Source organism: Squalius cephalus, assembly GCF_949319135.1.
Source record: "Squalius cephalus genome assembly, chromosome: 8".
Classification (NCBI taxonomy): domain Eukaryota; kingdom Metazoa; phylum Chordata; class Actinopteri; order Cypriniformes; family Leuciscidae; genus Squalius; species Squalius cephalus.
Window position 1 is genome coordinate 13,772,999 of NC_137129.1, and position 22,362 is coordinate 13,795,360.

Below are 22,362 nucleotides of genomic sequence, written 5' to 3' on the forward strand. Positions count from 1 at the left end.
GCGCTGCAACTGAAGAAAACATGCAAATAGATAAAATCACATGACAACACATGAGGTGCAAATACTCACAAAACAACCAAAAACAGAAATGTGCTGCAAATACTTACAACGCAGCCAAATACAGAAACGCGCTGCAAATAGTCAACACGCACATACAATCATGATTATAAAAAAAACAACAACAACAACTCACCTTTCAAGTCATTGACAACACCACTGACGGGTAGATATTGAACAATAAGCATTTCCCAGCCAGGTTTGTCACTTATTCGGGTCCCCTTGAAACATTTTCATTGTGGTCTGTGCTATTTGCAGCATGTTTCTGTATTTTGTTGCATTGTGAGTATTTGCAGCACTTTTCTGTATTTGGTTGTCTTGTAAGTATTTGTAGTGTGTCTCTGTATTTGGTTGTGTTGTGAGTATTAGCAGTGCGTTTCTGTATTTGGTTGTGTTGTGAGTATTTGCAGCACATTTCTGTATTTGGTTGTGTTGTGAGTACTTGCAGTACGTTTATATTTGGTTGCGTTGAGTATTTACAGTACGTTTCTGTATTTGGTTGCGTTGTGAGTATTTACAGCGCATTTCTGTATTTGTTTGCGTTGAGTATTTACAGTATGTTTCTGTGTTTGGTTGTGGTGTGAGTATTTGCAGCACTTTTCTGTATTTAGTTGCATTGTGCGTATATGCAGTACGTTTCTATATTTGGTTGCGTTGAGCATTTACAGTACGTTTCTGTATTTGGTTGTGTTGTGAGTATTTGCAGCGCATTTCTGTATTTGGTTGTGTTGAGTATTTGCAGCGCATTTCTGTATTTGGTTGTGTTCTGAGTATTTGCAGTATGTTTCTATATTTGGTTGCGTTGAGTATTTACAGTATGTTTCTGTATTTTGATGTGTTGGGAGTATTTGCAGCGCATTTCTGTATTTGGTTCTGTTGTGAGTATTTGCAGGCAGCGCATTTCTGTATTTGGTTGTGTTGTGAGTATTTGCAGCGCATTTCTGTATTTGGTTGTGTTGTGAGTATTTGCAGCGCATTTCTGTATTTGGTTGTGTTTTGAGTATTTGCAGTATGTTTCTACATTTGGTTGCGTTGAGTATTTACAGTGCATTTCTGTATTTAGTTGTGTATTTGGTTGTGTTGTGAGTATTTGCAGGACGTTTCTGTATTTGGTTGCGTTGTGAGTATTTACAAGGCATTTCTGTATTTGGTTGCGTTGAGTAATTACAGTATGTTTCTGTATTTGGGTGCATTGTGCGTATTTGCAACACGTGTTGTCAAACTGATGAAATGATTTTCTTAATTTGCTGGTGTTTTTTCTATTTGCGTTTTTTCCTTCAGTTGCAGTACATTGAGCTTTTTGCAGTGCATTTCTGTATGACAGCACATGTTGTCAAACTGATGACGAGGTTTTCTTAATTTTCTGGTGTTTTTTCTATTTGCATGTGTTTTCTTCAGTTGCAGTGCATTGAGCTCTCTCAGCCACCCATCCACATTAATTTGGAAATATTTGAAAACAGCATTTTCATTTCAAACCACTCCATCCACACTAGCATTTTTTTAAAAAGTTGCTCGTCCACAGTGAATCTGAAAACTTATATATGCATAAAAAAAGCTCCCTGAGACCATACACAATAATATTCTCATGCTATTTCTTGCATGATCATTTTATTAGCAAAATATCTCACCACTTACTTATGTGTAGAGGTTGCATTCAAAATCGTCATTTATGTATGATCTAAAACACAATTGTCAACATGTTTTGCTACAGGACAGCAATTGTTGTCATCTATGCAGAAATGTGATATGTAAAAATGTTTTTTTATCTTTGAAACACTTTCAAAGTGAATAACAGGCACAATGATGCCAGTCAACCATAGATATATATGGGTACAATATGTGTCACATGACTAATTATACGTCATTTTAGAATACCATTTTCACAGTCGACACACTACAACGCAAAAAAAAAAAAAAAAGTGCTTCCAAATTTATCCATTTGGGAAAGTGTCTTCAGAAACCTCAGTTTTCGCTGGACAAAAATGCTGTCTCAGTGTGGACAAAGGACCAAAATGTAGAGAAAAATATTAAAATTGATCAGATTAATGGGGATGTAGCCCATAACCGACCCATATTCAACAGTATTGCTCAATCACAATCCCATATGCTCTTCAAGATCACAGTATCCTTTCCAAGACATTAAACACCCACTGAATGTTACCCTGGTGTTCAAAAGAAGCCAGCTGAAGCTTCTGAAAGCACAAATCAGTGATCTTCATGTGAGCGTCCAGTTATTCGTGTGCAGCCGAGAGCAACGCCGTTTTAACAAACTCATGAGGATATGATGAAGTGGGCGAGCGCAGGGGCAGTTCGTGGCTGCTGTGTTTTGTTGTTTGCTTGTTGCTTGGTTACCTGTTGAACATGCAGTGTCATTCCCTGTGTCCCTCTCCTACTCATACCTACAGAATGCTCTTCAACAGCCTTGAAAGCAGTCAAAAGAAAAACATCATCTAAAGTCATGGCAACAGATGCACCTGCAGAAGCTGCTGCAACGTAATGCTGTTACCAAATCAATTAGTATTTTTTGGAGATTTCAATTCAACTTGTGGTAAACAATGTATCTTTTTACTCATTTGTCTTTCTTACATTTTGTTTTAGCTTTTCATGGCACTGCCCTTGATGATACATCATTAATGATAATGATACATCATTTGAATTGTCCGCTAATCGTTGGTAATACAAACGTCAAAAGTAAATGGGGTCAGAATTTAAATTTAAACAATAGAGAACACTGACAAGAATCATGTGAAAGGACCTTAACCTTCCTAATGCATTTAAAAACTGCTGATACTTATTCTTTGCATTCCTGGGTCAGTTTTGAGAGCTTATAAGCCATAACTTTTAACTAAAACCATATTGAAAATCATTAATGAGTGAATGTGCAAAAAAAATCTGTAACACTTTATTTCGATAGTCCACTTTAGACATTCTACTAACTATGAGTAACTTTGCAACTACATGTCAACTAACTCTCATTAGAGTATTAGTAGACTGTCTGCTTAATATCTGATAACACTTTATTTTGATGGTCCCCCAACAGACATTCTATTAACTATAAATAACTTGCCAACTACAAGTCAACTTATTCTACTTACCCGAACCCTAACACCTTACCATAACCTAACAGTCTACTGAAGGTGATGATACACAGGGCAACTTTTTGAGCAATGTTGCTGGGCAATCTTGCCGAGCGATTGTTGCTTGGGCACTTTCCCATTGAAAATGGGCAATACATTTCTATCTGGATAATTTAGTTCGGTCGTGGGCCCTGTGTCTCATCTGGTTGCCTTTTGACGGCAACATTGCCCAGCAACATTGCTCAAAAAGTTGCCCTGTGTATCATCACCTTGACAGTCTACTACAGCCTACTGCTACTCTAATGAGAGTTAGTTGACATGAAGTTACTTATAGAATGTCTAAAGTGGACTATCGAAATAAAGTGGAACCAAAAAAGTTTTGGATGAATGTTTCAGTGTTATTACAAAATATAGAAATTCTGTGACATTTCAATTTTTTTTCTCTCAAGTACCTCACCTCTCCATTTGCTTTTAAAGAAAAGAACAGGCAGGTCTAAATTATATTTTTTTGTGGTAATCAACATTATTTTACAAATGCTGTCATTTGAGCTTAACCTGTATTGAAGCCAAAATGTTTCTTTAATGGTTGCGCTCATATGATTTTGCAGTGTGAAAGCAGTGCTTACAGTAGGAGGCCTTCTAATGAGAAGTGTAGCAGCCAGTAATTCTGTCGTCCTAAATGTACGCAAAGGATTTGTTTTGTTCTTCCTCTTCATGTTCCTCTTCAACAGCCTGATACCCACTGGCTTTGGGGCGGGCATCATGGGTCCATTACACATTAAGACATAACATGCTCATCGCTTGCATAGCTCTGACAGAAATGTGAAGTAATAGTCTGAGGCAGTCCTTTGATCCTGGGCGGAGGCGTTTACAGCTGTTCAGCATGGATAATGCATTCTCTCAGAATGACACATTAAATAAAACTGATCGAAGCTCTAGGCTATTAAATTTTTATAGCCCTGACTGGGGTGGGGTGTGAAGGTGGTTTAACTGAGACTTAGTTAAGATGTCAAAAGATGACTTTAAAGTGCAGTTTTTTATCAACCCTACTAAGGCGAGATGTTACAGTTTTCTGCTGGTGCAGGCAATTGCACTTGATATTTTGTGTTGGATTAGATAAGATATGGTGAGTTACTTGGCTGATGTAAAAGTCTATGATAATCAATCAGATTGATTAATGGTTTGATTGATTGACTGATGAGAACTTACTGAGTGGCTGGAAGAGTGAATGAAATATTATGAATGAGCTACCAATATTAACAAATTGAACATCATTATAAAGTGTTACAGACAGACATACAGACAGATAGTAATAACTGTAATGTGGTCAATAAACCTGCAACTTCTAGCTGTGTAGTGTAAATGGTTTGAGTGGACAGCAATGGTGTTTTTGTGTTCTTTGAGGGAAGTCAAGCTCTTTCTCCAAACAAAAGCTGAGGTTTCTTGATGTAAATGAATGTGACCTATTTTTCAGCACTAGATAGAGAGCGGTCCAGACAGGAGCAGTGTGACTCAGTCCACTATGCTTCACACTCCTACGATTATATGCTGAAGTGTGCTGGCATGCAGGAATGCTGGGACACAACAGCAGACACATCAGGTTAAATGAACAATGGCCAGATGAAAAATGCAGCCTGTGGACTTCCTTCTGTGTGTGTGTGTGTGTGTGTCCAATAAAATCCAAAGTTAAAGATCTCCCACTCTCACTGTGAGAGAGGGAAAAAATGAGACCTGTAAGATTCACTGCTGACTTCAAATGTAATGTGGTTTATTGATGTGTGAAAGAATCCAGTTACGATATGTCCGTACACTAGGCAGACGCTGACAGGAAATCAGTACCGTGCTGCAGCTCACCTGGGAGCACTTCAATCAAACTCTCTCTGCATAGACTTCATTTATTAAACATCTTCTATCTCTGTCTGGAACCATTAAGAATGACTAGACTAACAGTGGCAGTCAAATCCTGAAGAACACGCTGAGCACTTTTATTCTCCCCATGAGCAAATAAAATAACTTTTTGTCTTATCATTTTTCATCCTTTTCTCTGACATCTATATGTCAGCAGTTAGTGTCATTAACACCATTAAGTTCACAAGTAAAGCAAAAGGAGCATAAAGGGTCACTATAGGCTGATTTAATACTATTAAATAAGCTTTTTTTTTCTTTTTCTATTTTTTTTTCTATTTATCATGCAATCAGATAGCCTGACTACGTCAGACTTCCTACTTCCGCTCAATTTCATTTCGCTTCTGTAGTCAGTCTGAGATAGCAGCGTATCTTTCAGTTTTCCACCGGCCTGAAAACAGCCGGGCCAATCAACGAACAGAGGGCGGGCTGAGAGCCGTGACGTAGATGCTGATTGTACCGTGGATGCGTAGATTTTTACTTCACATAATCTGCAAAAGTCGCGCACAGCCATGTTCACTCCGGTATTTCGCTCGATGGTTTTGTTTTCGCATCATACATGTGTTTACAGTGGAAGTTAGATGCTGCTGAGCATGCGCATAACACACGCCATAACCAAACGTTATGTGATTGGCTTACGGGTAACCAATGATTTTAAACTTCAGACAAGCGCTCCCCCCGCGAGAGAGAAAACACTTCTCTATTATGCTATTCCAGACTCTCTCTACGAAGCAAAGTGAAGTAGCAGAGTCTGATATTACCAGGCTAGCAATCAGATACATCGCCGTTAAATATCTACTTACAAACCCTGTCCTAACCCTGAAATCCAAGAATCATTTCTGGTCCAACATTGTATTATGAATTACATTGCATTATGCAATATCAGGCCTAAAACTAACCCTTATAGTTGTATTCATTTGCAATCATCATATGTAGCAGTGTAAACAATCAGACTTTTCACAGAAGGGTTTGCTTTGCTTTAATTTCCCTCTTGAACAGTCGCACTTTCTCCCTCGCTCTACCTTAACAGCGTCAATCCTAGCCACTTCACACTTAAAACCCCTCACATATTATACAAAATGGCTTGCGATCTCACGACGAGCCATTACAGAGCTCTGAATGAGGCTATATTAGATGGAGAATGGCGTAGTAAGAGACGCAGGTGTTGCCACACAAAGACTGAGACGTGAACTAAGGCTGGTGTGAATGAGTCTTTACAACAAGCCCATATGGCAAACCAAGCACATCGTCTTCCACTCAATAGTGCTCACTCCGCTTGCAGCACGAGTCTCTGTTGTTTCTACATCCCTACAATCTGTCATTGCAATTACACACAAATGAAGCCATTGCAAGAACATGAACCAAGATAGAAGGAGTGTGTGTAGGGGTATCTGCGGGCTATCATTCATGTGCTCACTGGGGAATGACACAGTCAATAAGTGGATCCAATTAATCGGCATTAAATCACACAGCCAGATGACTGCCATCAGAGTGATGACTATTAAGCATCCTTTGCTCTCTATCTCCCCTTCTCTGGGGATCATCTCATTACAGTCTTTAGGTCAGCACCTGCTCGCTCATTCCTGCATCACACCTCTAGGTCTTTTAACAAATTTCTTCTCTTTATATGGAAAGAAGAAATACAAATGTTTGGCCACAAGCAGTAGTACACAGAGAAACTTCATGATCTCAGATAAGGCCTAAACACAAGAGAATCCTGCAAACTCTGGCACTGGTGAGAAGTTTGTTTGGCTTCGCTGAAAATTTAACATTCTTTTCTGAAAGGTTGAGCATTCACAGCCCTGGTGAGAAAGAAGTGCACTTAATTGTATTGAATATGCACTTGTGTACTACAAACCTTATAAGTATATATATAAAAAAATTAAATAAAAATAAAAACGGTACATAATATTATATTAAAAGTGTACTTCAAGAGAGTACGCTTTCATGACTAGGTTTCTTAACACACTAAAGTACTTTTTAAAATGTGTATTTGTAATAATTTCAAATTAAACGTTTTACTTTAAAGTTTTAAAGAAGTTCACTATTCTGATGTGTTGAACTATTTTGAGCTATTGTCTGTTGGTGTGGATAATATGCAGCTAATGTAGTTATCATTATAGTTGTTACAGAGTGTACATAGTGTATAGTTATACAATTATTTTTATAGTTAGTTCTTAGTGTCCAATATTGAAATTCTTAGAGAACAGGAAGTGACATTTTTTATACTCTTCTGTGTCTTAGTCTCGAGTCCACTTGAACAGCTGTTCTTCTCAAGCATTAGGCAAAATAGGGTCTCAGGACGACAAAATACACATAAAAATAAGAAGAAACAGAGTTCCCACTGTCTTGGAAAACCTTAATATGAGGTATAGCCTAATATTAAAACTTTGATTTCTAGACCTGAAAAAGTTATGTAAATTAAAGGTGCAGTATGTAATATAGACTGCTAGTGAATGAAATGGGTTCTGAAGTCCAAATTCAAAATATTGGAGAGAGTTGTTTCCCCCGCCCCCTCCTGCTCAGCCTCCTGCTCAGACTCGACACTCACGCGGGTTGCCAGATTGAAGACACAACATGAACGACACTGTTAATTGATGAGTTACTGTAATTTATCCGTGTTTTAATATGCCTCTGGTCATAGAGATTTTTAAGGTTGGATAGAATCTGCAATCTCTGATCCAGTTCATTTGCTGGCTTCCATGGCTGCAATACGCTGTGTTTTCGGCCAACTGGCAACCCAGTGTTTAGATTTATGCTTTAGTACAGTCAAAACATTTTTTTTACATACAGCACCTTTAATAAAACCTTATGTCATGGGCATTTTTATAATGTTGGTTTTATAAATAATTTTTAATTGTTATTCCAAGCTCTAAAATATTTAATGCAGAAAAATATTTTAAAATTAGAAAATAAATAAAAACTTCTGGAATCCTGACATGTAGTTCATTTCATTTTCATTTAAATTTTAATTATTTTAGTAACTTTTTAAAATAGGTTTTAAAAATAAAACTAGGGCTATGGAGTCTTTGAATTTTATAGTGGACAATGAGGGGCGGAGTCAAAAAGGTTGAGAATCACTGCAGTAAAAGTTGAAGTATTCTCTAGCCCTGTAGCATTAATGTATTCTTTAAGCCTCTGTATTTCTTAACTCAAAATGATCTGGTCCTCTTCAAGACTCAGTATTCATTGAGAAGAAAGTAGGAGGTTTGGTCTCAGGTCAGTGCATCTGGACAGCAGCAGCAAAGACTGAAGCTCCTCTCAGGAGAAATAACAGTCTGAATGAGATCTACACTTCAACTAGACAAGCTGAACTGTCTTTCTGAACAGTACTTTTCTCAGACGGCACTTTGGGAGCAAAATCAGCCTGGACAGGCTGAGAACCAATATCTCATGTTTCTCTACTACGCTGTCACACAGACTCTTCAATTACTCTTATTCATAATCAGATTACGACATCATCTACACACAAGCGTATGCACAGAGCATCATTCAATTAACTGTAATGAGGCATGACATAATACTAACTTGCATTAGTATGAGAGAATTAATGTATAATGATTAGAAAATGAAAACAGGAAAGATTGATCATGTCATACACATGCAAAATGACAACTGTGTGGTATGTAGATTTTGAGACAGTGAGTCTAAACAGAGAAAAGATAAGTCAGAAGTCAGTGTATTGCTGTGTGTGTGTGTGTGTGTGTGTGTGTGTGTGTGTGTGTGCTGTGAACAGTCCTTTGGTTAAAGTAAAGAGCATGTGTGATGGAAAAAGAAGAGAAGACATGCATGCAGCACTACAGCACAACTCTTTGATGAAAGACCAGAGACCAGAGCTGCTTCCCTCAGGACGACCACAGACATTAATTAATCCACTGACAGACCAAACAAAAAGACACACACACACACACACACACACACACACACACACACACACACACACACACACACACACACACACACACACAGAGAGAGAGAGAGAGAGAGAGAGAGAGTCTCTAGGTCTCTAGTCTAGCCCAATAAAGGCTTTCCACATTCACTCAGACCATAGGGAAGCTAAAAGAGCCAGTGAAATTGATGGAACGACAACAGAATATGAGAAATTGAGACAGCAAGAGAGATATACAGTACACATGCCTGGAATTTCTGGAATCTGGTAAAAGAGGGATTGACAGAGGTCACTATATTTGGTATATGTGACCCTGGACCACAAAACCAGTCACATGGGTCAATTTTTTAAATAGAGATGTTGAATAAATAAGCTTTCCATTGATGTATGGTTTGTTAGGATAGGACAATATTTGGCTGAGATACAACTATTTGAAAATCTGGAATCTGAGGGTGCAAAAAAATCGAAACATTGAGAAAATCTCCTCTAAAGTTGTCCATTTATGTTTGCGATTGTGCTGCATTCACTCACAAAAATAAATGTTTTATATATTTACGGTAGGAAATTTACAAAATATCTTCATGGAACATGATCTTTACTAATGCTGGGTAGCCTACACACCAAAAGATAATCGGGCTGATTTTGGGCCGATTTCCCCCTTCCGACAATCCTAGCTGTGTCCCGATTATCTGGATGGTTCTACAGATTATCTTATCAGATGTTCCCTTGGTGTGAGGTGTGTTAAGAGCGTCCGAACCTGATCGGAAGAACGTCGGAGCCGCCCCGATCGCGAATCGTAAATATTCAACATGTTTAATATTTACGATCAGAAATCCTGATGTGTGGGGAGAACCCCGAGGACAAACGCGCGCACGTTCTGGAGATTATATCGTGAAAGGAAACTATATCCAATCAGAAAGCGAGATGATGGAAGACACGCTCATTCTCACACACACACTTGCAGGAAGCTGAGTGTTAAGGGTTCAGTGAGGTTCTAAATAACTTTTTCTAAAGAGACAATAAATCCAATAAAGAATAAATAAAGACAATAAAGAATGAATATATCTCTGTATAAAAGGTTATATATAATGGTGGGTACAATTTTTTTTTTCACGTTAATTTTCTGTGAAAATCATTCCAAACACTATCATCGCATTTTTTTCCTGCTTATCATTCTGAAGTCTCGCTAGATTTAGCGAGATTCCCTGTGTTCACAGTCGAGACTCTGGTTGAAAATCTGTTGGTGTGTGGTGTGCAGTCTTTGTCACATCATGGCACACACACACTATAGGAGCAAAACGCTTCAATCTAGGATTTTTTGTCCTCATGTTTGTGGTCTATCACATTTTGAAAATCTTATAAGATGTAAAAAAATATTTTGGTGTGTACCCAGCATTAATATCCTAATGATTTTTGGCATAAAAGAATTGATCATTTTGACCCATACAATGTGTTTTTGGCTATTGCCACAAATATACCCGTGCGACTTATGACTGGTTTTGTGATCCAGGGTCGCATATACTCTATACTACTGTGAGTTGGCAAACATCTCTTAGCAGACAATTTACAGTCTTTCTCTTATTGGTGATTCATCTTGCTATCACAGGCATGTCCATTTTTGTTATTATTTATTACAGTTTCTTCGTTATTTAAGGTACATTTAGTAGTTTTTTAGCTACTTTTTCCATGTACACCGAAATGGTGTTAGACGCTGCACTGCCCTGGTGAACTAATAAGTTTTAGAGAACCGTCTACACAATAATTAATTCCCTTATCTATCCAACAAAACAGACGCAGCTTGGGCATCACAACTCAAGATTTTCTCCTTCATCAAATCTTTCCTCCTAATGTATGCCGTAGCGATGTGTAGGGTCGTTCTTTTTTATCCAGTCTTTCTGGCTTCTAACTTTTTCTACTTCTTAAGTCGTACAGATGCTGATTCTCTCGTTGTCTCCGCTGGTAAAGCGCGATAATAAGTGTGTTTCAGTGTCTAATTTTCACATAACAGCAGAGTGTGAGGATTCTTTCTGACATTTAGTGAAACACTGCGGGTCATGTCATGTCATCATGGCGAAATATATTAAGGAGGCTGACGCATCGACCCTGCATAAAAAAAAAAAAAAAAAAAGAATTTATAGAAAACTATTATGAGTACAGTCTTCATCTCATACGAGTTTACATCATTCAGATCACTCTTCACAAAAACACAATATTTCTTAACGTGTAAATCGATTTAAATTAGCCCCAAACTACCGAATGTACCTTTAATAGGCCTATATATAAAATATTAATATTAAATATTAATAAATAAAAAAAGCTATTCAATTATTATAATCATTAGACCCGTCAGCAAGATTTACACTAAATGCTATAGCACACGCCACAGGGCCATATGACGGCCAGACCCAGTTTTAGGAAATGTGTCCTGTCAGGAGAAAACCTCTTTACCTGTCAATATGCAGTTCGCTGATTCAGTTCAAGCTGAGCAGAGATCTGAAAATCACTGCTGGACAGCCCTGACAACCCCCCGCTGTCCTGTCCGGAACAGCATGCTCTTGGGAAAGCTCACAGTGTACAGTTTGCGCTTTCAGAATTTTGCCTCGTGGTTATAGCTCAGTACGAGCTGACACATTTTTAAAATGAAAAAAAAAAAAAGACTTGTGATTTAATCTGAACCTTTGTTTTTATATCCTTTGAAGCTATCTCTGAGAACAGTTTGACACTTTTTATGACAGGGTTATATTTAATGCAAGTCTTTTGAAATGCTAGTTTACATCCCTAAACTCTAATATCCTGCATGGTTGACTAACATTATCACCTCTTTCTTCTTGTCCTCCAATCACAGCGGAGATGGAGCATGCTCAGAGAGTACCGGAGGCGGAGCCTGTCCAGCCACAGGTAAAACTAAAGGACAGGCAAAAGTTCTTTGAAGAGGCTTTTCAGCAGGACATGGAACACTACCTGTCCACAGGATACCTACAGATTGCGGAGAGAAGAGGTGAGCTATGCCCATGTCCTCGGCTCAAACCTAAACCAGATCAAAATGTGCCAGACACTAATATAAGCAGATGCTGTTTAACAAAATGCTCATGTAAATATGCTCTATCCTTATGTACAATTTAACAAACCTTTTTATATCCCTGGGAAATGTCTCTTTAGATGATCTGGTACAAAAAACTTAGCAGTCATTATTACAAATAAGAGTGCCAGCTCCACAGCACCCAACATATTCGATTGGGAAAGCTGTTCCCAGCCCTGAAGTGTTGCTTTCATATTCCACCAATTTGTCTAAAATGACTCAGGAGACACATGGTGCCTGGTAATGTACAAAAGCAGCAGAAGGGAGTTGGAACAACAAGTCCAATGGTTATTGCTAATAATTATAGATAAACTATACTGAAATGGTGGGGATAAGATCAGCCAGTGAGTCATTTAGACTAGAGGGCAGGGCTAGCAAATAGCATCCCTTCATTAGGTGCGTTTGACTTCATACAGCGTTATCATTTTGTCCGACTTGAGACAGCGCTGACACCGTCACTGAGATGTATGCCATCAAAGTACCACAAAAAGGATTTGAAAGTCTTGGACTGGTTCAGATGCTGCAGTTTCTCCAGATTGGCCACACAAATCTTGGCCAGATTCACTGATGACAACAATGACATTGGTTTCATGTTTATTCTGACACCTTCTGTTCTGCTACTGCTCACAAATCTATTTCTATACCAGCAAAAACTCTTTTCATGTGTCAACATAAAACTGATATAGACACCACTTCATTGGTATTGAAATCATACAGGTTGAAATCATTGAAACATTGAAATCTTGACCTTCTTGTACATACAGGCACTGTTTTAAGCAGTGCATACCAATTGGATGAAATGTGATTCTGGTTTCTATATGTAAAATTCAAACATATGTTAACCTGACAAATATTAGATTTAATCCATTTTAATCCATTTTGTCTGTGATACAGTACACAAACACAGTGCAAGCGTCACTTTGGGAAACAGAAAGCGATCGACTTCGGTTCAGTTTCCAACTCGTCCCCGACTGCAAGAGGCAAATCTTTCCAGCAGAAGTTGAACACACCTATTGAGAAAGCAGGTCTAACATCAGACATTGGGTCATAAAGAAGGCGAGGCTACAATTAGCCATTTGGTCATTAAGAAGGCGGGGCTAGGATAGTTAATTAGGTCATTAACGAGGCGGGGCTAGAATCAGCCATTAGATCACTTAGGGTCAGTTTAAACGACAACGATATGCTTTTTTTCCTTTGAGTTTTACGCAGACGACACCATTGTCAAAACAATCCCCTTTCACATTGATTAGAGAAAACGACTAAAAACCCTGTATTCTGCTGCCAGGCCATTAGATGGCGATGAAACACTATAGACTGAACATGTAAATTACGCATGTGCATGATGTCATCGCCTTCATGCTGCGTTCACACCAAACGCGAATATGCGTCTGGCGCAAGTGATTTCAATGTTAAGTCAATGGTAAGACGCGTTTACGCGCGTCTGGAGGTCTTACGGCGCGAATGAGGCGTTTAGCGCGCCGCGGTAGACGGGAATTCGCCTCATTCGCGCGTCTAGTTCGCATGAATGACGCGAATTGAGCGTCTGGTGCGTTACGCGCGTTAAGCGCGAATTGTGCTTTTTGTGCATTCACGCGTTTGACGCGAATTCGCGTCTGCCGCCCGAGTTGAAAAATCTGAACTTCTGCGTCAATTCGCGCCGCGTTAACCAATCAGAAGCCTGCTTGCTGCTGTCACGTGGTGAACTGACGGTTTATAATGTTATTTTATGTTTGGCCTCAATACATTATTTTGTAATATGACTAAAATGCACAACAAAGCAAATCTTTCACATAAAAACTCGATTTCAATATGAGAGATACTCATTTTGTACTGAATGCTATTTATTCCATATCTATTCTAGATTATATGAAACTTTATTAATCTAATGTAAAGACAACAAACACAATTTAGTGTATAAAAACTTTTAAAAAAAATCACAGGACAGGTTTCACTTTTGGAGGCTGCCTCCATTTATTATCAAAACAAAAATAAATGACAGATTAGTGCGGCGAGGGTGAACCTCGCGCCGGGCTGTACAGCGTGGGCTCATCATGCAGCGACCACTCGAGGCCAAGGCCTATACGGCCTCGTCAGCGTCCTCACCGTTAGGTCCACCAAACCTACCTCCTGGAGCAAATTGTGAAACTCCTGAAACCCTCCGGAGGGTTTGGTGGACCCGAGCACAGCGACGATGTCCCCCACGCAGCTGTTTCTGCTCTCCAGAGCATATACGAGCGGTGACTCTCTAGATTAATGCTAATGCTAATGCTCGATAAACATCTAAAAAAGATGGCCACCAACAGGTTTCGAAACTTTCGCCTCCCACGCACGTGACGCGCGTAAATTTCGCTTCAAACTTTTGATTTTACACGCGTCAATTTCGCTCTTGACGCGCGAATGCACACAAAGTGGTCACGCGTATAACTAGACGCGGCAGGCGCGAATTTTGACGCATATTCGCGTTTGGTGTGAACGCAGCATCAGAGATTCGTGTTTTTGTTGTTTACATGAAGACTGTCTTCGAAAACTTGCAGTTTGAAACCAGTTTCCAAACATTTGAATTTTCAGGCCACCAAAATGTCGTTGTCGTGTAAATGAACGGCCAAAATACATTAAAAGTGTTATGTTTTTAGTTGAAAACGGTGTCGTGTAAACAGCCCCTCAAACGGCAGAGAGAAGATCTGCTATCGGGTCATAAAGAAGGCAAGGTTAGGACCAGCCAGCGGGTTATTAAAAACAAAGGGCAAGGATCAGCAAACGGATCAAAAAGAAGGTGGGGCTAGGATCACCTAGCGGGTCATAAAGAAGGCAGGCCATAATTGGCCAGTGGGTCATTGAAAAGAGGGACTAGGATCAGCCAGTGGGTCCTAAAGGATCATCCCGAGGGTCAAAAAGAAAACGGGCTTGGAAAGGGGTGCAAAACTCAGTTCTTGGAGAGCCACAGCCCTGCAGAGTTTAGTTCCAAACCCTGCTCCAAAAGACATACCTGAAGTTTTATAAATAAGCATGAAGGACTTGATTAGCTGGATCAGGTGCGTTTAATTAGGGTTGAAGCTAAACCTCCAGTGCTGCGTTCCAGTCCACTTTTAGACACGCACTTGCGAACTTCCCTAAGCACTTCCCCTCGGGGGAATCCCCGCCGCCATTTTGAAGTGCGTTCCACTTCGTGAAGTGGACGAGGGAAGTTTAGATGGACAGACCCTCGTTCCCTCGATTTTGACCGAGGGAGCGAGTCTACTTCATATGTACACTTCAGGCACCTATATGTCCCACAATGCAGTACGATTGTGACGTCACCACAAATCTCGTCTAATCACCACCACAACAAACAACTCTATGATATATTAATTATATATTTTTTTTTATTTAAAACAACGCACACACACCTATATACATTTGGATGCTACATTAAACAAATTCTTAAAGGGAAAAAATTTAAATAATTAATCAACTCTTTAGCTGATTCCAAGTGATCAAGGGCTTAGGACGTTCCAGTTCAGCCCATTGCAGTTTCCGCCAGTAGTGGGCACTCGTGCATCGTAAGCAATGACGTACATCCGAGTGAACGAGACGGAGGGAAGTTAGCGAGTGAAGGGCATGACAATTTTGGACTGGAACGCAGCACAGGAACTGAGTTTTGTACCCCTAGGCTAGGATCAGCCAGCTGGTCATTAAGAAGGCGGGGATAGGATTGGCCATCAGGTCCAGGGATAGGACAAGGCAGTGGGTACTTAACAAGGCACGGCTTGGATCATCAAGCAGGTAATAAAGAAGGTGAGGATAGGATTGGCCAGTAGGTCATTAAGAAGGCAGGGATAGGATTGGTCATTAAGAAGGCAGGGATAGGATTGGCCATTGGGTAATTAAGAAGGTGGGGCTAAGCTCAGTCGTCCAGTCATCAAAGGATCAGCTAGTGGCTCATTAAGAAGGTGGGGCTAAGGGCAGCAAGGTGAGAATGTCAATCGTCTTTATTTTAAAGGGTATTATTTTTTGAGTATGGACTGGAATTGTGTTGGAATAGTGTTTTGATGGAATTTCTGTCAAAGTGTGACACAGAGTCTGAGTGAATGAGTGTGCAGTTGTGTTTGTGTCTCAGTACTGTAAAAGGGGAGCTAACATATCTCTCTCTTTGTTGTCCATCTCCCCGTGCCGCGGCGCTCTTACACAACCTTGAGGTACGCAGTTCACCGCTCTGCTTACTGATGTCGTGCTTACGCTCACGCTCACACACGTGATGGGCATGCCTCACGCCGCAGTCTGTATTTGTGAAGCATGTGCTAATGACATCACAGAGTCGACATGACTGCAAGGTGACGAATCCAGGACATAGCTCAGTGCATCAAATGAGATCTGACATAACCAAATTTGCTGTTCTATTTGACAAGATTTGACTCAAGAACTCTGTCCGCAGAAATGGGAACTCCTTGTAACAGTCATCCTGGACTCAAATCCTTGATACATATTAATGATTGAAGTGTGAGGTTGCAGTTATTGATGCTGTTGCTCTTCCTTTGGTTCACAGAGACAATAGGAAGCATGTCATCAATGGAGGTGAACGTGGACATGCTGGAGCAAATGGATCTGATGGATATGTCCGACCACGAGGCATTGGACGTCTTTCTCAACTCTGGTGGCGAGGACAACAGCGTAGCCTCACCGATGCTGGGTATAAATACACAGTGATATTTCACAATCATCAATCTGTAGATTTTCTCACTCTGTATGTGTTTTTGTCCTCTTTTGGTTTTCAAGTGGGGCCTGATTGAGTTCTATAGATCTAAACCACTCTTAGCTAATGACGAATGTGGCTTCCTTCCTTATGTTTAAAGAACTCTGTAGCTTCACTAATGCTGAGATGCCAATAAATTAGTGCTGACATTTACCGCTACCGTCAGCAGAACATGCTGAGATGATGTCTGTAATGTCTGATTGCATATAGAGAAGAACAAACAGGTTTTACAATTCTCGCTAATTACACTGAGCTGCACTGAAAGCCATGTTCTCTGGATGATACAGGCAACATGAGGACAATGAAGACTTCCTGTTCCAAAAACAAGTGCACTGCCTCGCTGTCTACCATCTACTTATGCAGCTGCCTTTAACTCAACAATTTTAAACTTTTTTCTATGTTATTCAGGATTCAACTCATTTGAATCAGAATCAGTTTAATGTAATTTAAGTTGAAATTACTGAAACATCCGTTGATTGTACTTAAATTTAAGGCAGCTACTTTTTTGTTTTGTTTTACAGTGTGGGGTCTCACCAATGATGCCTTAAGGTCTTAAGAGTTTGAAACTTTTGTATGCGTTTTTTCGTATTCGTCATTCGGTGCCTCTGAATTGTCAAAACACTTCTCAAAATGTTTGCTATGGATGCGAAAAACGCAGAAAATCGAACCAGATCCCAAAATTTTTATGACGGACCAAAAGTTCCGGAGGCAGTGTGTAAACGTGATTGACACAACGTGAGGCCCGGAAATTTCGGACTCAGTGTGCAAGGACCTTTAATGTGCTGTCACATTTATCTTTGAACTGCTAAAATTCCAGGAGCGAAATGCAGTCATGGCATCAGTGAATCTACACGATTAGGAATTTTGCGTGAGGGACACATAATGTGAATTTTTTCCACATTGTTTGTTTAACTTTTAACATGCAAATTTGCCAGGTTTACCCATATAAAGCTACTTGGTTTGGCAGTGACCACTGAATAAGCATGCATCATGCATCGATATCCTAATGACAATGGAGAATGGAATTTGCCCGCAAAATTTCTCTAATGTGACTGTGCTGTTACAATGAACAAAGTGGTAGGCAGCTTACAAGGTTTTGTAACAGATCTCCTTGTCTCACAGAATCCTGAATGTTGTCAGACCAATGTCTCATTTTTTAAAGAGAAATTTGCATTCTAATCCCTTTTGTTCTTCCTGTCTAAAAGATTCTCTCTCAGGTCCAGATGTGGAGTCGTTCACTTCTGAGATCACTCTTCAGGTGCCCACACAGGCGGACCTGAGACACAAGCTCGCATCGCTGTCCTCCACCTGCACGGACTCAGCCAGCCAAGACACGGAGGCGGGGGAAGAGGAGGAGTACAACGACGATGATGAAGATGATGACAGGGAACAAGCAGCCAACCGTGGCTCTCTGCTCATCCAGCCAGATCTAGAAGAGGTCGAGGAGAACGCCCGGTTACTCGAAAGAGAACAAAACCGGCCAATCAAGAACTGTGAGAGCAGCAGCTCATCCTGAAAACACAGAGGACGAACCACAGACTGTAAGCGGAAGTGATGTAATTAGCTGTGTGCTGTTCATTTGCGTCAAAAGGAAGAGTACACATTTGTGTTTTGACACCCTTTTGGCTTTTGTAAAGAAGTTCTTTGTTGTGTGCTGTGCAGTATAAGCCCGATCCTGTGCCTGCCCTCACAAATCAATAAACCTCTTTTATTCTGTTGGGATGTTCACTGCATATAGCTGGTCTACTGTTTGCCCCTCTGTGCCATTTGTTGTCAGTTACAGCAATATAAAAAATACACACTAGTAATTAATTATGTGGCTTTCACTCTACAAACTAGTTTAATCAATTTGGTTTCTATATTGTAAATCCATATCTGGAGTATTTCCAGCTTTTAAAAAGGCTTTAGATAACAAATGCTGTTATGTATTTTATGAGGTACATGCCTGTCTCGTGTATAAAATCATCAATGCTTTAGAGGCCTCGGGCTCACCAGAGTATGACTTTCATTGAAAATACCTGAATTAAGGTTCAGAGTTGAGCTTCAGTTCTTCAAATTGTCAGCATATTTCTACATCAGGGAACATAATGTGGACATGTATAGGACCAAAATTAAAATGTAACATTTAAATTCATTTTAAAAATCACTTGCAGATCCTTGACTTTTAAAGTATTCTAAAATGATATGTTCTTTGCACCTTTGTAATTCAAGTCAAGCACAAGGATTTTACACCAGGGGTCAATAAATGTACAATAAGGAGTCTACAGACTGACAAATGTTATTATTTTTATCACACTACTTGTGCTAAAAGATTATACAAAATAATTGAATAGACATATTAAAATAATATTATTTTATGATAATCATAATAACAATTAATATACCAAAAGACACATTTTAAAGAGTATTATTTTTTAAATAATGTTAAAATATATTTAGTAATTTAATTATTTTGTTATTAGTTCTAAATAGTATATATTGAACATTTTAAAAACACATTTCAAATACATAAGTATTATTGATATTACTACTGATTATTATTTTATGACAACAATTTATTTTTAATACAATGACTAAATATGTATAAAATAATTTAATATTTTAAAAGAAATTTTATTTTTATTTTATTTATTATTTTAATTACTACTTCTAATACTAGTACTAAATAACTGAATATTTGAAAGATGTATTAAAGTGTTCATTTTATTAATTATTTGTATATATAATAACAACATTATTATTAATAATTATTCGTAAATGTATTTTAAAATGTGGTTAATCAGTAAAATCATTTTATTAGAAATAAATGAAAAGAAGAAAACCTTCCCCTTTAAACCAGTATAAAAGTCAGTAATGAAGACACACTGACAGTGAATTGTCCATGAGTTTTTATTAAACCTTAAGTACAAATTGAAAAAGTAAAAAACAAAATAAAACAAAGTAAAACAAAATAAAACTGGCAATATAACCAACATGAAATCTTTCCTCGTGAGAGGAAGAGCTGAGACGCAGTGCTAATAAATTAACTCGCCTGACCGTGAGCAAATCTCTCATTGTAGAAAAAGGAACCAAAAACAGCAAAAAATTCTGAGTAAAATACATTGTAAGGCCATAAAAACTTGACAAATGCCATTTTTTGTTGAAAACACCAGACTTGGTTTTCATTAAATACTCCTAAAACAGTCTTCTGTTAAGGACAACAACCAACAAACTGAATTATAGTTTTTTTTTTTCCTTGACAGTCACCACTGGCAAGCTCAGTGCAACATGAGTAGCTACTACAATGTTGAATTTTCAGTAATGAAAATGTAAAAACCTTTTTTTCTTTTTTTTTTGTGAAAGTATTTTCCCTTTTCTTTAAAAAAGTAAACCTAAAAAACAAAACTAGGGGGAAATCGCGACTCCTTATCTTAGTCCTCAGTGATGTAAGCAGCACTTAAAATTTATACACATTACCAGAGCAACCCTGTATGCATCAAACTCCCACAGCTGAAGAAACTGAAATGTAAGGCTTTTCTTCATCTGACATCATCCATCTATCTATCCTTTCCTTCTGTCACTCCAACAAAGGCTCAAGTATTAAAGACATTTACAGGATTATGTACAAAAGGTGATTTTCTTAAGTTTCTTTAAATCAATGATACTTCCGCAAAAATGAAAAGACAACAAAAATAAACAACAATAATAACAATAATAAAAAAAAAAACCTTGGACTTGCATTTCACATTTTACACCCTCTGAATAGTGGCTCTAACTTGAGATAGCACATCAGAACAAAAGATCAAATAAAATGCAAAAACACAAAATATAATAATTACAATAATATAATATAATAATTAATGTTAACTGGTACAGATGAAAGTCTGGAAGAATGGAATGTTGACACGATTGCACATCTAGAAGCGGAAAAAGCCTCTGGGCTCTTCCGTCCTGTGGGATAAGAAGGCTAGCGGACAGCACTTCTTTCTTATTACCTTTTTGTATTGATATACAATAAAAGGAGAAAAAAAAAAAAAAAAAAAAAACAGCACCAAAAATAAAGAAAGATCTCCCCGCTAAACATCAGGCACAGTTATCGCTCGTAAGCGTCAGCGTGGGAGGAACCCCTCTCACTATCGGGACGGGACCCACTCGTTCATTCCCTAACACCCACTTCCTCAAGTACAGCCCGACCCGCTGCCATGGAAACCATCGTTCCCCGAATCCACAGAGGAAAGTGTGAAATGAAAAGCAGATGAAATTAAATAAAAAAAACACAGTACTTCCTCTTAAAAAACACATTAAAACAAGACAAATTTCAAGTGTTTACCATCTTTAGAGCTGCGTCTTCCGCAGAGGAGCTGCATGGGGAGTAAATGAATTGAAATCAAAACAAATGTCATAAAACAAAACAAAACAAAAAACACACAACAAAAACAAACACAAAACAAAAACTCAAAACAAAACAAAAACAAACACAAAACAAAAAACAGACAAAACAAAAAGCAAACAAAAAACAAAACAAAACATTCTTGGGCAGCTCCATCAAGCACCAACATTCAAAGGAAAGGGGCCAGGAAAATTGAGGAGAGAAGCACCCATTTGTCCCAAGGTTCACAGTTCAGGAGGAGCATGTGTGCAGTCAATGGGGCCGAAGGTGAGGGGGAAGAGGGTCCAGGCAGAAAAGATGACATCATACTCACACCTGTCAGTGAAATGCACACCTGGGACCATGTCTCTTAATGCTATCAAACATCTGGTGAATAAAAACTAGTGCGCTAGTGCAAAAAAAGGCAGCCTGCTTTCAACACAGGAAACTCTGCCCTGCTATGAGGGTGATAAAAGACAGAAACGAAATGAAAAGAGGGAAAATGGATTGTTTGACGTAGGCAACCGGGTGGCGTTTCTCACGAGACGGCAGCGGCGGCACTTTTGGACAGGTGGGTCAGGGACAGCTCCACAGTGGCTCTCTTGCGGGGGCCGCGCTTGCCTGGTGGTTTGGTGGGGCTGGAGCCGTTACAGCCGTCCGCCACGCTTCTCACCACGGCTTTACCACACACCTGATTCACCAAACTGTTGATCTGCTCCTGAGGGACCACACAGGACACAAACACAAGGAGAGACCATGGTGAAAAACACTGCAAGCCTTAGAGCTCAATCCTGATTTATTGTTGATCTATTGTTTCTTTAAATGTGGCAGATATCAGATTCGAGTGTGAATAGATCAAGATCCTGAACTGACACACATGAGCAAAAGAGCAATAACAGCGGAGCACGCTCTCATACGGGTGTAAACATGGAGGACACTAAAATCAGTGTTTACGTGTTCATTTATAAGCTGATGTGCTGTGGAAGCCCGTGATTTGGTGTTCATGCAATGAGCAGGACGAGAATGAAGAGAAATAGAGCAAAGTTTTTACATTTTTTGCTTATAGTTTGCGATCACTCTTACAATAAAAGATTTTAGAAGTTGTGAAGTTATGACAACTTCACTGAAAATAACCTTGATCAGCAAACCGTTAGTTAGTGTGCAAATTGTAGACATCTGCACTTACTTTTTTGCACACGTGTGCCAAAAAGCATGCATTTTGCTTAAATTAATAGGAAATTCAAATCTGGTGTGAGAAAAAAACGTATTGCTCAGAGA

General features: G+C 39.0%; 2 protein-coding genes across 4 annotated transcripts in view; one reads left to right on the forward strand and one right to left on the reverse strand.

Moving 5' to 3' along the window:
• Positions 1–18,999, forward strand: part of dtnbp1b (dystrobrevin binding protein 1b) — a 37,854-nt gene extending 18,855 nt beyond the window's left edge. Inside the window, exons 2-4 of one of the 2 annotated variants that reach the window (XM_079879465.1) lie at positions 11,774–11,926; positions 16,530–16,673; positions 17,942–18,999. In XM_079879465.1, the coding sequence (XP_079735591.1) occupies positions 11,774–11,926; positions 16,530–16,673; positions 17,942–18,252 (608 nt within the window). In that variant the 3' untranslated portion in view covers positions 18,253–18,999. The remainder of the gene's footprint in view (positions 1–11,773; positions 11,927–16,529; positions 16,674–17,941) is intronic. The other variant, XM_079879466.1, reaches the window with a different exon arrangement.
• Positions 19,000–19,615: 616 nt separating this feature from the next.
• jarid2b (jumonji and AT-rich interaction domain containing 2b) overlaps positions 19,616–22,362 on the reverse strand; it is a 112,192-nt gene continuing 109,445 nt past the window's right edge. For both annotated transcript variants that reach the window (XM_079879449.1, XM_079879450.1), the window contains exon 18: positions 19,616–21,802. In XM_079879449.1, coding sequence (XP_079735575.1) covers positions 21,623–21,802 — 180 coding nt within the window. In that variant the 3' untranslated portion in view covers positions 19,616–21,622. The remainder of the gene's footprint in view (positions 21,803–22,362) is intronic.